This window comes from Camelus ferus, chromosome 16 (genome assembly GCF_009834535.1).
Source record: "Camelus ferus isolate YT-003-E chromosome 16, BCGSAC_Cfer_1.0, whole genome shotgun sequence".
NCBI classification, from domain to species: Eukaryota; Metazoa; Chordata; class Mammalia; order Artiodactyla; family Camelidae; genus Camelus; species Camelus ferus.
This window is the reverse complement of record NC_045711.1, coordinates 51,416,596-51,434,488: the sequence shown is the minus strand read 5'-3', so window position 1 is coordinate 51,434,488 and position 17,893 is coordinate 51,416,596. Positions and strand designations below refer to the sequence as shown.

General features: G+C 43.3%; 1 protein-coding gene across 1 annotated transcript in view; it reads left to right on the top strand.

The window, feature by feature from the left end:
* The window catches only part of CA10 (carbonic anhydrase 10), a 511,272-nt gene that overhangs the window by 477,151 nt on the left and 16,228 nt on the right, over positions 1 to 17,893 (top strand). Inside the window, exons 5-6 of the mRNA XM_032457987.1 lie at positions 10,918 to 11,013; positions 15,637 to 15,709. Of these exons, the coding sequence (XP_032313878.1) occupies positions 10,918 to 11,013; positions 15,637 to 15,709 (169 nt within the window). The remainder of the gene's footprint in view (positions 1 to 10,917; positions 11,014 to 15,636; positions 15,710 to 17,893) is intronic.

The window sequence follows — 17,893 nt, the reverse complement described above, 5'->3', positions numbered from 1 at the left end:
AATCCAAGTTTTCTTATCTTCTGGAGGGGAAAATACCATATTTCACCATGGTTTTATAGGTTGCTGTGATAGCTGGGTCACATTTGGAGGTTTTTAGTCAACAAAACTAGAGGCACTTCTTTTTATTTTTACCTAAATTGTGTTCCAAGTCTTAAAATGCAGGAAGCCACCAGTCATCAGACAGACCAGTGATAATTGTCAAACCTGAGGGTGAGAATGTGGCAGTTGCTAAATTTCAAACTGTGTTCTTCTCTGCAGACTGTGTGTGCTCTTACACTGAAAGAAACTTGCTAATGACTGTCTATAAATAAGTTCTAGCTTATAATTGTTGTTCTAGCAACAGCTGCTGAAATGTGATATAAATATATCTCAAATATAAAACACCTTTCCTTTCTTGTGGAAAGAAAATGTTATACACTTGAAAGAAAATGTTGTACACTTGAAAGGAAAAGTACATTGGCTGGGTGACCTCAGAAGAGTTGCTTAACCTCTCTGTGCCTTTGTTAGAGCCTTTGCCTATTTTAGGAACAAATGGGGTAATATGGGTGAGCTCCTCAAGGATATGGAATATATAGTGTTTATCTCTGGACTCCTGAGGTCTATCATAGGATGGGTGCTTGGGACTTGTGCACTTACTGGAATTAAATTCACTTGAGTTAAATATGCCTTGAAAGGCTTAAAGGGCTATAGAAATATGGAATAGTAATCATCATCATTTAAAAGGAAGGGAGGGGTTAATATGTATTTTTAATGTATGTTTTAATATGTATATTCTTCCTATTTTTGTAGACTACTTCCTGGAAAATGTATGCCCCTAAAGTTTTTTTATTCATCTCTCAAATATAAACTATCCAAGCTGGCCAGATACAGCCTGCCACCTGCTTTTGTAAATAAAGTTTTGTTGGACACAGCCATGACCATTCTTTTATATCGTCTATGGCTGCTTTCATATAAAAGCAGAAATGAGTAGCTGTGATGGAGACCATGTAGTTAATATGACGATATTTATTAAATGACTCTTTACAGAGAAAGTCCCCCGCCGTCTGAATCATAGTATGAGCCACTGTGGATGCATTTCTCTTTAAAAGCTCTCACCTCATCCGGTGCCGGGAACACAGCAGGCACTCCATACATGTCCAGATGGGACAAGATATGTTGGGAAATGAGCCAGCTTGTGAATAGGTAGCATTTCAAGTGAGGATCCAGAAGTGGGGGCTGCACACACCTAACCCTCGATTCTGCAGGAGCTGCTGGTCTATAGTTTATATGATAATTATAGGATAACAACAACAAGAGTAGCTAATTATTGAGTGCTTACGAGCCACGCCCTGGGCCAAATGCTTTATGCATTCTGTCTCATAAAATCACCACAGCTCTATGAAGTAGTTAGTATTATTACCCCTGTTTTTACTTTTTTAGTTCTTTTACTGAAGTATCGTTGCTGTACCATATTATATGTTACAGGCGTACAATTTTTAAAGATTATACTCCATTTATAGATACAAAATATTGGCTGTATTCCCCGTGTTGTGCAATACATCCTTTTAGCTTATTTTATACCTAATAGTGTGTACCTCTTACTCCCTTACTCCTATGTTGTCCCTCCCCTTCCCTCTCCCCACTGGTAACCACGAGTTTGTTCTCTAGATCTGTGGGTCACCAGTTTGCTGTGTTTTTTAGATTCCACGTGTGATATCATACAGTGTCTTTCTCTGTCTGACTTATTTCACTTAACATAATGCCCTCCAAGTCCATCCATGTTGCTACAAATGGCAAGATTTCATTCTTTTTTTATGGCTGAGTAGTGTTCCATTGTGTGTGTGTGTATACCACATCTTCTTTATCCAGTTATATCTTGATGGACACTTAGGTTGCTTCCATATCTTAGGTTGCTTCCATATCTTGGCAATTGTAAATAAAGCTGCTATGAATATTAGGTTGCATGTATCTTTTCAAGTTAGTGTTTTTGGTTTTTTCAGATGTATACCCAGGAGCAGAATTGCTGGGTCATATGGTAGTTCTATTTTTAGCTTTTTGAGAAACCTCCATAGTTTTCCACAGTGGCTGCATCAGTTTACATTCCCATCAAGAGTGTATGAAGGTTCCCTCTTCTTCCTGTCCTCGCCAGCGTTTGTTATTTGTGTTCTTTTTGATAATCGCTATTCTGACAGGCGTGAGCTGATATCTCATCATGGTCTTGGTGCGCATTTTCTTGATGGCTGGTAGTGCTGAGTATCTTTTCATGTGCCTGTTGGCCATCTGCATTATCCCTGTTTTTAAATGAGAAGCTTGCCTAACCCATGGGTACCCACTGACAAGGCCAGGCTTTGCAATCCACATACCCCAATGTGATATTTAGTTTCTGGGTTCCCACTAGAGCTATCCTGTAGGATTCCAGGCTGTTTCTTTACCAGCTCAGCCAAGCTTGCTCTGCCTACCCCTTAGGACATACTTTTTGTTACATTGTTGCTAGCCTGCATGGCTTTATTCATTCATTCAACAATTATTTCTACCTTCCTACTGCTCATATGTGCCAGGTACTGAGTATTGGGGACCTCACAAGGACTAATCAGATACAGTCCTTGCCTGGATGAAGCTTAAGGTCTAGTGAAAGTGATGGGCATTAATCAATCACACGATAGATATTTAAATAAAACTGTGATGTGTGTCTCAAAGGGGAAATGCACAGAGTGTCATGAGAAGGGGTTAAGGCAACCTCTCTCAAGAGGTGACCCTTGAGATGAGAACTGAAGTTGTTCAGAAAGAGGACTCAGGCACAGAGGGGAGGGAAGCGTGTTCTAAGCAGAAGGACAGTGTGTGCACAGGCTCTAGGGAAGGAGGAAGAATGATGTGTAAGGGAAACTGAAAGAAGGTCACTGTGGCCAGAGCACATCGAACAAGGAGCCGTGGTTGGAAAAGTCAAGGGCCGTGCAAGGCCTGTGCTCAGTTTGGGGTCTTTGTCTTAAAAGCAATGACAAGCCACTGAGGTGTTTGGGCTAATCAGAGTGGCGGTGTTATCCCCCAAATGCTGTGTGTGGTCCTCCAAACAAGGCTGCTCTTTCCTGAGTTCACTAAAGGGGCTTCTGCTAATGGAGCAACACACTGAGAAAGACAAACTAAGGCATATACGTTGGGGCTGGAAACACACCTGGTCGCTCTGTTGAGGTGTGAGGGGTGAGCAAGCCACAGCCTGGCACACCGTGTGAATCACCTCGTTGCTCAAAGTGAAACTTGGTTTGAGACCTTTACACCTGAGGCTGCTCCCAGCCTAACCAATGACAAGGACAGCTTGCTGTCCTCCTGGAAGCCTGCTTGCAGCAGGTCTGCTCATTTAGTAAGAATAAGTACTTATCAATAGCGTGAAGGCTGAGTTACTTGTCACCAAAGGCCAATGTTTGTCCGGCTCCTTACTTCAGTTAGGGGCAGAGAATTCTAGGACATAAGCGTAATTTTCCACCACCTTAGAATGGAATCCAGACCCCCTAGCTGGCCTGGCAGGCTCTCCACTTCCTGGTCCTGCCGCCCTGCTCAATTTTTCCTCATATTGCTCTCCCTCACTGAGTAGTTGCTCAGTAAACATTTGTTGAACAAATGGATGTATGAATGCCCACATAACCTTGGACAAGACATAGTCTCTCTCTGGTCAAAATTTTTTTTAAAAGTGAGTTCACATGGGTTTTTTCTAAGGCTCCTTTCAGGCCTAAGGCTCCATGAGATGCAGAATTGGCAGTCATTCAGCAAACACTTGTCAACATGTCCTCTAAGCCAAGATCCATGACAGGCACTGGAGATATCCCTGCCCTTGATATTCTATTCAAAAGTAGGGACAGACATAAAGAGAATAGTTTCAAAGTATCATGGCTCATGAATATGAACTCTCTAGTCATAGGAACCACACACAATCCCAACTCCACCACTTTCTTAAGCAAATAATCTCTCAGTGACTCAGTGCCCCCATGAGTCAAATGGAGATGATGGCGCTAACTAACGGAATTTTGTGAGATTTAAATAAGGTGATGTCACTGCTGGCATTGTCTCTGGCACAAACCAGTGCTCAACAAATATTGGTTATGGTCGTCAACAAATGTTGGTTATGGTCGTCAACAAATGATGACAATGACTGACATCAACACAGCATTCAGTGCTCGCGTGTCTGTACCAGTTGTCAGTGGCTTGCGTCTGTTGTGATTACTCAGGACTCATGCCACCCTGGGTGTAAGCTGTTTTGAGCTTGCCTGCTGGATGAAAGCGCCCTGGGAACAGAGGGGAGCTGTACTTGATGCTTAATGTCAGTGGTTCATGGAAGGTGTTCTGGGGAATATGAGGCCAAAGCTAAGCTGTAAGGTAAAGAAGGGCAGACAAAGCCTCCCCTGTCTCCTCTTTGCCCTCTAACAGTGACCAGAGGGATTGTTCAAAAATGCACATTGGAAAAAATAAACAAAAAAGAAAAACCCAAGGCACAGCAGAGCAATTGATTTCTTCCTTAAAACCAGTGACTGTGTGTTGCACTTGGAATAAAATCAAAGCTCCTCACTGGTCTACATAAGCCCTGCATAAGAGCCCTGCATAAGCTGGTCCCATCTTGAGCCACCTTCACCCTTCCCAACCACACTCAGCTGTGTATCCCTACCTCAGGCCCTTTGCACTGGCTGTGCTCTCTGCCAGCAATGCACTTCCCTCCAATCTTCTCATACCTGGCTCCTCTTCAGCATCAGAACTCAGCTCCAATGTCACCTCTGTAGAGAGACCTTCACCAGCCACACTATCTGACATTGTCCCCACTCCTGAATGCCACTCCCAATTTTTCCCCACTGCCATTCACTTTGCAAGCCAAAACCTTGCTTGGTTTCCCTCAAAGCTCTTACCACCATCTGAAATTAGCTCTAGAAGGACAAGAACTTTACCAGTCTCATTCCAGCAGGCCTCGGCACATAGTTGGCCCTCAAAGATATTTTGAATGGACAAATTCCACATCTTTGTAAAAGGCTGAGGTGAGGCAGCATGTTCTGGGAAGTTAGTGCGAAACAATGAAGAGTCACATCAGATCACAGAGAACTTGGATAGAGAGAATGCTCTGGGTCACAGTATCTACCTTGTCTGAGCATCGTGAAAAGTCCAACAGTATCTTATTTCTTTGTCTAAGATAGCCATTTCTCCATCTTGTATTTCCAGAAAGCTTCTCTAGGAGGACACCTGTGTAAATTAATAAAAAGTCAAGATTATAAAATGATTTCCAGTAATCCAGGTTTAGCTCTCTCATGTGGTAATTTCAATGAGGCTAGCAGAAGCCCTTGAGGGTCTCTTTAATGAATAGCTAAACTTGATGTTTAATTAGCATGTCATCACTGGCCCCCAAAGAGGCTCAAACTATAGCTTAGTGCTCATCCAAATTATTCAAAAGTCTGACTTTGTAGGGTTTGGGTTTTTAAATATTACACATAAATGGCAAGAAGTTATCCACAGGCACCACAATCAGAACCCACTTGCCAATCTTATACTCTCTTCCTAGCAGGTTATGATTTGCACACAGCTGCTCCTCAATCCCAAATTAATAGCAAGACAAGCAGCAGACCCCCCCACACCCACATGCATGATGTGTGTGGTTAGTGTGTTGGATTGGTGCCACAGTGCCCGTCTGGGGGAGAACAAGTCAACAGCTGGAGGGACTGTAACTGCCACTGAAAAGGACCTGGGAGGCAGGTGAAAGGGAAGCGGTGTTTTTCACAGTTAAGCCCTGCTGTTGATGCATGAACCCCCCTCTTGCTTTTGATCCCAAAATTGTGTATTGACAGGTAGGAACAAGAAGCCTGGACCTTGCCAAGCTGCTTCCTGTGGTCTTCCGGTAGTCCTGACGGGTCTGAGGCCGGGGGGATCACTTGGTCCCCACTAGTCACACACATGCAAATCCTACAAATGGCAAAGTCCTGTGGAACAGTCTCTGCCTTAACAGCCTCCATCTGAAATTAAATCCTCCCTTCCCCCAGTTTCTCCTTGCTCCAATCTCCCTCTTACAGCCCATTCTCATTATCTTATCTCCTGTTCAAAACCCTTCCATGGCTCCTCTTCTAGGTCTCCTATGAACTGAACTCAGCCCCTCTTCCAACATCCATAATGCATGTGCCCCTAGACTCAGCCAAAGTGGACCAGAGGACAGTTCAGCCAGACAAACTAGGGCCCTGCTAACCAGCCAGCAGTGTCTGCAAAACCGGTACTTCTCAACTACTAATAACGTACGTTCCAACCACTGGAAATTGGTTAAAATGAAGATCTTAATTCAGGAGGTCTTGAGCAGGATTCAAGATTCTGCATTTCTCTATCAAGTTCCCAGATCCTGTGGCTGTTGCTGGTCCCCGCGCTGCATGTTGAGCAGCAAAGTACTGTGTCGCCTTTTTAATGTCTAATGTCTATGTGAGGGGTGAATGCTGCATTCAAAACAGCTTTATTATGTTAACTCTATAAAGTCATCATTTTTGTAGATCAGAAAGTCAATTTCATTTGGTTCAACCTGATCTCAGAATCCTAGGCAACATACGTTGGAGCGAGGAGGAGGCAAGACACTTCAGATCAAAATTCTAAACATGTTAAGCTTGCATCAGAGCACAGGCTCTCCCCCCATGCTTGCCAGCCTCTCTCTCACAGCGCCCGGTCCCTCTGGAATCCCACCCAGTGGAGCACCCGAGAGACATCTTCCTGCCTTTTCCAGTCTTACAAGTTGGAGAGGGGAATCACTCCATGGGATTGCCTTCCACCTCCCTGCTCTCCAAGGCCTAGTTCTCAGAACATGCTGAAATGTCAAGGCCTGCTTCAGCACTAGCACGTCCCCAGGTGGCTTTGCAAGTCACCTGATTGGAAGATCTTAGCAGATGGCAGGACGTGTTTTGGTTCTCATCAAGAAGCTTACTCAACTCAGAAAGGAGGTGTGGCAGGTGCCCCCATAGCTCCTGGTTCTCCACCTGCAGAAAGTCCTGGCTGCGTGGGCAGGAAGCAGGCAGACGAGATTGCTGAGCAGAGGCCCGATCAGCCTGCCGGGCCTGAGTCCTGCACAGGCAGAGCTAACTCACTAGCCTCTGCCTATCACTGGCTTTTTGATGGCAGAGTAGCTGCTGCATTAAACCGTCTGCCAGCACTGGAAAAACTCACAAGACGTGAAGAAGCAACAAACAAATAGGATATTTCAAGAGCAGCAACAACAAGTTCTCCCTCCATGAGCCGTGCTACTGACTCAAGATGTTCAGGATATTCTCAGACTCAGGGCACCACCCACCTGAGTGGACACTGATGGGATGCTGATGCTCATGGATAATGTCGCCCTGGTTCTCCACGCCAGCTCCTCTCTAGCTGGAGAGCTTTAAACAAGTACCAGTACCTTGTTCCCACCCCCAAATCAATCAAATCAGAATTTAGGGGGTGGAGGGTCAGGCATAGGTGGGTTTTCTAAGTACCCAGGTGAACTGGATGCACAGCAAAGGTTGAAATTCACTGTGTTAGAGATGTTTTTTTCAAAGATCAAGGAAAAGTACCTTTATTTGATCATTGACTTTCTCAGCTTCTAAAAACTTCACCTCCTTTTTAAATTCAATACAGGATGTTGGTAATAATGAATACTCTTTATACTTTCAGAGTCATAAATCACTTTTACATCCACTATCTTATTAGATTCTCAAATCAGCCTGTGGAAAATGCTAATACCATTATAGAAAGATATATGCTGGGCTTGCTGTAACATTGTTTACAAGAGACAAAAAAAATGCAAACAACCTAAAAACTAGTGAGAGGGCATTCATGCATTGGAGAATTCTATGGCCATTAGAAAGACTTAGGTAAGTAGGTCTGCACACATTGACTTAGAAAGATAGCTGTAAACCATTTTTAAGTTAAAAAAGTTAAGTTCAAAATTATGATGATTCCATTTTTTTTATTTTTGACTTTTTAACAACTTTTTTGAAATATCTTTGATATATAAAGGTTATATATATTTTAGATGTACAATTTGATGTTTTGATATATGTACACATTGTGAAAAGCTCACCACAACCAAACTAAATAACATATTCTTCACCCCTGCATAGTTACTATTGTATGTGTGTGTGTGTTAAGAAGATTTAATTTAGGACCTGCATTTTTAACAAATTTCAAATATACAATACAATCTTGTTAATTATCATCACCGTGCCCATTTTTTAATCAAGATATTTGGTTTTTTGCTATTGAGTTATATGAGTTCCTTATATATTTTGGATATTAACCCCTTATCAGATACATGCTTTGCAAATATTTTATTCTTTTCTGTAGCTTGCCTTGTTTTCTTTGCTGTGCAGAAACTTTCTAGTTTGATACAATCCTGCTTGTCTATTTTTGCTTTTATTGCCTGCACTTTTTGCTGTAATAACCAAAAAAAATCATTGTCAAGACCAATGTCCAAAAAAAAAATGTTTCCTATGTTTTCCTCTTATAGTTTTATAGATTTAGGTTTTACATGTAAGTCTTTAATCCATTTGGGGTTGATTTCTGTATGTGGTATGAGATGAGGGTCCAGGATCATTCTTCTGCATGGGATATCCAGTTTTCCCAGCATCATTTGTTGGAGAGACTAACCTTTCTCCATTATGTGTTCTTGGCATCCATGTTGTAGACCATTTGACCATAAGTGTGTGGATTTATTTCAGGGTTCTCTGTTCTGTTCCATTGGTCTATACATATGTATTTATACACTATAGCTGTGAAATACCTTTTAGAACCAGGAAATGTAATGCTTCTAGCTTTGTTCATCTTGCTCAAGATTGCTTTGACTATTTCAGGGTCTTTTGTAGTCCCAAATGAATTTTAGGATTTTTTTTCTGTTTCTGTAGGATGCCATTAGAATTTTGATAGGGATTGCATTGAATCTGTAGATCACTTGTAGTAGGACAGACATTTCAGCAACATTAAGTCTTCAAACCCATGAACATGAGGCTGTCCTTCCATTTATCATCTTTAATTTCCTTCATCAGTGTTTTACAGTTTTCAGTGTACAAGTTGTTTACTTCTTTGGTTGAGGTTATTCCTAAGTATTTTATTATTTTTGCTGCTATTGTGTAAATGGAATTGTTTTCTTAATTTCCTTTTCCCATAGTCCACTGTTAGTCCATAGAAATGCCACCAATTTTTGTGTACTCAATTTGTATCCTGCAATTTTGCTGAATTCGTTTATCAGTGCCAACAGTTTTTTTGTTGTGGTTGAGTGTTTAGTATGTTCTCCATATATGATTATTTCATCCACAAACAGAGACAATTTTATTTCTTCCTTTCTGATTTGTATGCCTTTTATCTCTTTGCCTTGTCTAATTGCTCTGCCTAGACTAAGTTGAATAGAAGTGGCAAGAGTGAGCATTCTTACCTTGTGCTGTAAATTAGAGGAAAGCTTTTCAGTGTTTCCCCATTAATTTTGATGTTAGCTATAGAATTTTCATGTATGGCCTCTATTGTATTGATGTAAGTTCCTTCTGTTTTGTGGAGATTTTTAATCATGGATGGTCAATTTTGTCAAATGCCTCTTCTGAATCTATCAAGATGGTCACGTGGGGTTTATCTTTTATTATGTTAATTTGGTATGTCACATAGATTGATTTTCGTAGGTTGAACAATCCTTGCATCCCAGGAATAAATTCTACTTGGTTATAGTATATAATCCCTTTAGCACGCTGTTGAGTTTGGTTTGCTCGTAATTTATTAAAGATTTTTGCATCTATGTTCATTAGGGATATTGGCCTTTAGTTCTCTTTTCTTGCAGTGTCTTTGTCTGGCTTTGGTATCAGGATGATGCTGGACTCACAAAATGAGTTTGGAAGTGTTCCCTCTTCTTTGATTTTTTGGAAGATTTTAAAAAGGATTGGTATGAATTCTTCTTTGAGTGATTGGTGTAATGCACCCGCAAATCCATCTGATCCAAGGCTTTTCTTTGCTGAGAGATTTTTGATTACTACTTCAATCACCTTAATTGTACTCATCTTTCAGGTTTCTGTTTCTTCGTGATTCAGTCTTGGTAGGTTGTATGTTTCTAGGAATTTATCCATTCACTTCTAGGAATTTATTCATACATGAGAATGTGTGTGTGATTTATAAGAACAGAAAAATATGTGGAAGGATGTATACCAAACTGTTAATAGTCATAATTGCTTGGGCTGGGACTATGAGAAAGAGGTGGGAAGAGGGAACTTTTTTCCAACTTCTCTTTTAGTTTGATACAAAAATTATACTTCCATACTGTTAAAAAAAAAATCTATTTTAAAACCACAGCCTGAAATGAATGCACAACGGCTCAAGAGGCAGATGGCTGATCCTCACTGAATGAGAAGCACGTTAAGTCCTGCACAATCAGATGACCTGGGGAGGTTGGTCCAACAGGAGCCTAAGCCATCCACTCTCTCTCCATCCAGAGCACTGCATCTTGCAGGCTGACCGGTCTCCTCTCAGAGTCACTGAGCTGACTCAGGTCCTAGCAGTTCCCTGCTCCCCCGTGGCCATGGGGAAGATTTACTCGCTGCCAATGGCAGCTGTCGGTGCAGCCCGGAAAGCACGTCCACCCCTGTAGGGCAGTTTTGCTCCTAATAAGAAAAATTCACTTCTCCCACACTTTAGGGGAAATGTCCAGGAATGGAGCCAGAGCCAGATGGGCACCGAGCTTATTAAAGGCATGATTGTTACCAGAAAACATTTGCAAATATGTATGTGGGTATTTTCGTGTATGTGTATGTGTGCGTGCATTTTACTCAAACACACACACGCAGTATCTCTGAAATCTCTTCAATAATAAGATTGTCTTTCCAATTGTCCTACAACAGACTTTACAGTTTACCCTTGTGTGGGGTGGATATGCTGTGCCTCACATCTTTTTAATGCTAGATTGTTGTTCTTATTATTGCTTTTCCCTCCCGCCAGGTGCAGCTCATCCACTATAACCACGAGCTATATACAAATGTGACAGAAGCTGCGAAGAGCCCAAACGGATTGGTGGTAGTTTCTATATTTATAAAAGTAAGTGCATTGTGTTCCTTCATTCTGCTCTCCTCACCATTACCGTTCCAGTCAGAGTATCAGTTTACAGCCATGTTGGATCTCAGAAATAACAAAAGGACTAATGTTCCCCATGCCTAAGAAAAGCTGCAGGGTGATGATTTTTATGTCCATGAGATCCATGAAAAATGAAGTCCCTTTCAGTGAGATGCAAAAACACTGAGTTCCATTTTAGAGCACTGGGGCCTGAGGATTTGGATGGCTTTTGTCCTCGAGGAAAAAAAAAGATGCTGGGTCCAGGGCCAGGCTTTAGGTCCCACTCATGCAGAAAATTCAGAAGGAAGCAATAGAAGGTAAGGGGGGTTCTCACTGAGACCCCATGGGATTAAAGTCCTGTTCATCGGTTGACCCTCAGCAAAAGAAATAAAAGGAAAATGTGAGATATCCCTTCCCTCCAGACACTGCACTAAACAGCTCCCTTCAGCTTCCCCCAGTCGCTCTGTGTATCATCCTTCCTTCTCAGTGTCCCTCTCCCTCGTAGGCATCCCTGTGGCTAATTAAGCAAAGGTCACCTGTGCTTTCTTTATGACATTCTGGGTAAGCTCCACATCTCCTTAAGAGTCATCATCAACAACAAATCTCCAACCAAGCAAATTCTCATTTATTAAAAAGTAATTACTTTTAACGGTTTGACAGATGTTAAGTGAAACAGGTATGCAAGTATAAAAAAGAAATTGTCTTTCCAACAGAAAAAACATAAAGTGGAAAAAAAAAAAAAAGCAGCAGCCTGTGGCAGTTCCAACAGGTGGCATTCACTGTGCTAGCAGTGACTTCCCTTGGGAAGTTTTAGCCAGATCATTAGAGGACATATTCTTGTCAGAACTTGTTATCTGATGACAACTAATGGAAATTCAGCATTTGGCACCAGGTTGAGCTCTGGTGATGATGTCATTACCACTCAGACACACAGGGGCAAAGCCAGGCATTACTTCCTCTCCCTCCTCAAAAGCATCACCCTTTGCAACAGGTGCTTTGCCCTGCCTGGTCACCCCTCTCAAGACTCCACACTTCCTCCTAACCTCCTTTCCCTCACCTGGGTCAGGGCAGGCCTTTTTGGGGTCCTAGCAGAGCTGAACATTGGACAGGAGCATTAGTGACACATTGCTGCCACTGGCCATGAACCCCAAACTCCTCTAGCTTATCAGTGGCCAAAATAGGAAGGGGATTTTGACCAGAGAAGCATGTTTTTAGGCCATCATGCCTTCTTAATACCTGATGTGACTTCCCCCAGAGAAACTGGTCCTGGGACAGTCAGCTCCTGCCTCTTGGCATCATCACAAGCTCTGTTATGATAAACAGTAGATTCCTGAATGCCAGGCACAGAGATAGATACGTTCTTTACGTGTATTTACTCACTGAACCCTGATTATAAACCTGTGGGGTGGGCATCAGTGTCCCTATCTTGCAAATAAGAAAAATGGTTCAGAGAATCTTCGGCATTCCATCCAAGCTCGTGTAGTTCATAACAGCCCATCAGGGAAGGAACCCGGGTCTTGCTTGACGTTAATACTAATGACCTTATTCACATAGCTGGGAAGAAGTGAGAAAACAACCCTTAGAAACTTCTCAGGTGCGAGGGCATAGCGCAGTGGCAGAGTATGTGCTTAGCACACATAAGGTCCTGGGTTCAATCCCCAGTGCCTCCACTCAAATAAATAAATAAAAAACTAATCCCCACCTAAGAAAACAAACAAACAAAACAAAAAACCATAAAAAAAAACCCTCTTCCCTCACATCCCCACGTTGCCCACAAACACAGGACAAATACCTGTATCCCTCAACCAGCCCCAGTTATGACAGTGATAACCAACTGATGTGTTCAGCCTGGACCACACTCGTTGTTATGGAGCCTGCAGACATATCACAACACTGTGCTGTGCATGTCCAGGGGCTCCCACCCGCTGTGGCTTTCCCAGCGCCAGACTTTCCATGAGTAACTCTCGTGGCCAGTGTGAGAGCTGCCCAACAGCTCCTGACCTTCGGTGGCTGCCTCAGCCTTGTCCACTGACTAGGCTTCACTCTGCTCAGAGACCCTGAGTCAGTGAATGTCCTCCTGGAAGTGCCGGCACATTACAGCTGACGGGGTAATTGATTCGCCAGGAATTCAGCCTCCTCAACTGCAAACTACTGGTGTGTTTCACGAGCTGCTGCAGAGACACTCGCTCCACTGAGATTACTGACGCGGGTCCCGGCTGCTTCCCTGCGGGTCGTTGGGAGGAACTTACACCCCAGACCCTGAGGCCAGTGAGAGGGTGGTGACTAGCAATCCTGTATCTTCCTCGGGCCAGTCTGGCCCCTGGGGGTGCTTCCGTTCTTTCCCTGAGCAAACCTGATGCTTTCTGGCTAGATCTCAAAATAAGCCATAGCATTTCTATCTTTGTCCAACAAACTCAACTCCCAGATGCTCCACCGTGAGTTATCCAAGCTGTGAGTTGTCATTCACTCATCCCCAAACACCGACTGAGCGTGGGACACGGGCCAGCCTTGTGCTGAGCACCAGTACCTACCAGAAATGACGTGAACAAAGCCCTGGGTTTTCTAAGCCACACAGTCCTCTGCTCCTTCTGATCTTTCTGCCTCCCTTTCCCAGCTCCCTGCAGGGTAGGCAGGAACAGAAAATGAGAGGCCCGATATCTAGGTCAGCTGAGCCCTAGAGATGTTGCCCTGGCCAAAAGCTGAGCCATAAAAGGGTTAGAGTTGTTGGTTAAAATAAGAGATTTGTTTATCTGTGGGTTTTACTTATCTCTGTCCCCTCCTAATCCGCCACCCTTCCTATGAGCACAGAGAACTGAGATTTGGCTATAATTGCTGCTCAATCACACACCATTAACTTCCCACTTAAGCTCACTTATACCAAGTACATATTTTATCCTCTCACCCACACAGCCAACACACTAGAGCCCACAAATCATCTGTGCACACTTTGGAAATTTTTCAATTATTTTTAATCAGCGCAAAAGGGTCCGGTCCCAACGTTAGCTCTGCCCAGACTCACCGGGTACCAGGAACCCCAGGCACCGATTAAGGGGCATGGCAGATTCCTTACCTGCCACGACAGTGTATTTTTGGCTCTCCCTTCATGGGGTGTATCCGCATAAACAGGCAGCTTCAGGCTGTCTTTTAAATAGCAGAAGAGGATGTCAAAGTAGAGATTGGATTTGGCACTAAAGCTTCCAGGGAGCGGCAGTGTTTGATTTGGGACTTTTCTCTGTCTCAGGGGTGGGATTTTTACCTCCACTGAACACTGTCACTCACCAGGCTCCCCTTGGTGTATGTCTCACCACAACAACACACCCAGGAAAACGTGTGGGAAAGGAAAGACAGATGGAGGGAAAGTAAACAGTCTGCGCTTTCTCTAAACTAAAAATTACCTGTTGCTTATCTAATAATAATAATCATCTGCTCTGATTTTTCCAACCCTCCGAATAAATCAGATTTAAAATGCGGATGTGTCACAACATCCGATTAGCAGCTGAGGCGTAAATTACCGAGCAGAGCCGAGAGAGGTAGGAGAGAAATAACTAAGATGAACAGTGGCACCATGGGAAAGGCTGAGTGAAAAGAGAGTTTTTAAGAAAACAGTCTACACAGTTATGTGTGGGCACATCACAGTCTCCAAACGGTGGTTCTCTGGCTAAAGCCCCTGGAAGCTTAGTTTGTTCACAAAGAAGGAATTTAGAGACCTGAAGGCACAGACATAAGATGAGAACTGATCCCTGAACATCAAGTAAAATGTGTCACCCATAGTAGGCACTTGGGAAATATTTATCGGATGGATGGATGGATGGATGGATGGACAGATGGAAGATTGACTGGATGACATGGCTTATTATATATTTGATTCATGTAATAATGAGCAGTGATATAATAAGATTCTGTATTATTTCTTAGAGATCTTTTTCGTCTCCTGATACCACTGTTGTGGGTACTTTTTCCCTTTCATTCTCTTCTTACATAACTACCCCCCCCGATATGTCCCTCCCACTCCCTACTTAAAACTCTTTGATGGTTTCCCATCCCTACAGAATAAAGTTGAAATGCCCTAACATGACATTCAAAGTGTGACGTGACCTAGCCCTTGTCTACCTCTCTATCCTTGCCTCTCATCCCTCCCCCGTATTCTTACCTCCAACGACACTGAGATACTCAACCAAACATGACTAGTTCCTCCCATGTCCGTGAATGCCCAACCCTCCATGTGTCCTGGCTTCCCTCACCCTTCCTCCTTTTCCACACTCTACTATCAAGCACTTTGTTAACTTCCACCCATCCTTCCAGACTCAGCCCAGACCGTGGCTCCTCAGAGTCCCCAGCTGGGTGGTCTTCTACTGTCATCACACCTATAACTACCATAGCACTCTTGACACTAAATGATAACCATTGGTCTACTTACCTGTCGCCTTTCTCCAGACTGGGGTTTCTGTAAAGTAGATTCTGTATATTTGATCTCTGAATCTCCGGCCATCACAGTGTTTGGAGCATGGCAGGCACTCACTAAATATGAGTGAATAAGTAAGTGTGTGGAGACAATGTTTATCCTGTGATAGTGCCACCCAGTTATTAATATTTTCTTTTCTCCCCTAGGTTTCTGACTCATCAAACCCATTCCTTAATCGAATGCTCAACAGAGATACTATCACAAGAATAACATATAAAAGTAAGTTTGCTTCAGTTTCCTTACAGCAAGTATTCTATAAAGGTCCATCTTGTCTGAAGGCAGAAAGCCAGAACTGATGATCTCCAAGGGCCCCTTTCAGCTTCATGATCCTTTAATTCTATAGAAAGTCACTCTGGAGGGCCAGGGTTGGCTAAGAAGCAACTCATTTCAAACAGAAGTCCCCAGAGTGCCTTTGTCATCCAAGCCCGTCTAAGGCAATAATGATTATTATGATGATGGTCATCATTATCCTGTGGATTGGTAATGGGCTAGGGGACCCTACTAGCTGACAGATGCCACCATGTCAGCTGGCCACATTTGGGGCTTTGCCAATTATGTGATTGAAAAAGCACTCACCAGGTGGTTTGGATTCAACTTCAACAAATACAAAGGCCCCCAGCTGGACCACATCTCCCTCTCTGTGTCACTAGGTCTCCCTTTCAGGGAGGCAGGGTGGCATTTTTCATCATCCCCATGTGTGGTTCACTGATCTAGAGAACTCTGTCCAGTTTTCTTGGGTTTCTAGGGGTTTTATCCCCAGAATCCTTAAGCGGAAAAGACAGAACAGTGCAGAGTTGAAGGGAAATGAGAGAATGGGTGCTACTGTCTTCAGCAGCAATCCCAGAAGTTGCAGGCTTTGGGAACAGTTATAGGAAATAGCACATGCCAAGGGCTGAAAGAAAACAGTACAGGAAAAAAATTTTAACAATTAGGAGTGAGCAGGAAAGTGGAATTCAAGTCCTGACTCTGTCCTTAAGCAAGGAGCTTCCTCACTTTGACTCTGTTTCCTCATTTGTAAAGTGAAGAAGTTAAACTTCAGTTTCTTAAAGTCCTTCTAAGACTAGGATCCTGAATCTGATTATCACAAAAGTAAAAACGCAGCACACAAACCTAATATTCCACATCCTCTTGGCGTGTGCTCCACCCAGTGAGGTGGAGGACACTGCTGCTCCTGCCTCCACTGGTGATGGGGAAAGGCAGAGTGAATGCCTCCAGATCTCACCTTGGACTGCTGGAGGGAAAGTATGGAGAACCCTCCCCTCGTTCATTTATTCATTCATTCAGCCAACATTCCCTGCATGCCTGCCTCATGACAGGCACCAAGTGAGGCTCCTAGAATATAAAAATGGACCAGACACCAGCCCTTCCCACACAGCGCTTCCATATGAATTCACTCCCATGTGAAGAGGTTGGTGTGGCGGTGATGAATGAACCTGGAGAATCTCCTAGAAGAATAAATTATCTCCAGAACCATCCTGCCTATCCTCAGCAGCGCCCCCATGGGGTCCTCTCTAAGTTCAAACTTAGATTGCTCATTTCTGTCTTGTGTGTAAATACATTTTATAACTGCCCATAAAAGATTATAAGTCTTTTAGCTTTTTTGATTAAAAGAGCATAAAAATTAAATAAAATGTTTTCGAATACGCTTGATGCAGTTTAGAGACCGTGAAAAGCCATGAAATCACACATTAAGCCCCAACACGCAATCGAACAGATTGCCAGCTGCAAAGTCAATCATTAGTGGGACTTTCCTCCCCACCCTACCCCCAGCTCTGGTCTGATTAATATTAAGTGACATGGCTGCTGCCAAAGATGAAAGCATCCACGTGTGTCTGTGCGGGGGGAAGGTGGCCTTTCTTAGGACCAGGTATCGATTCTGGTGCAAATAGGGGTTGGAGAACCAAGGTGACAGATCTTGTTGGGACCAGTGATGAATAGCCATTTTGTGGCTAGGGGAAACTTCAGCTTCATCTACTTCAAGTGAGATGTCCCTGCTGACACCCCCATCAGGTCCATGAGAACCAAGGACACACCTGGGCAATAGCTGAAGTGGGTAGCAGTCTTTAAACCAAAGACCTTCATTCACTTGTTCACTCACTCACTCTGCACATTTTTACTGAGTGGCTCCGGAGTGCCAGGAGATAGACTAGTAGAACACGTTTCCTGTCCATGAGGCAGGCGCTCGCCCTCTAGTCATGGAGACAGACATACTATAGTGTTTCATGAAGATTTGTGTAACAAGTACAATGTGTGAGAAATATGAACAGAACTCTTTGAGGTCACAGAAAGTCTGCCTACAATTCATGGCAAGTTTGTACTTAGCAATTGCCTTTCAAATAAGGACTGAGTAGATGATGACCATTTGGTGAGGAAAGAAAAGAAAGAGAGAAAGAGGGAAGGGAG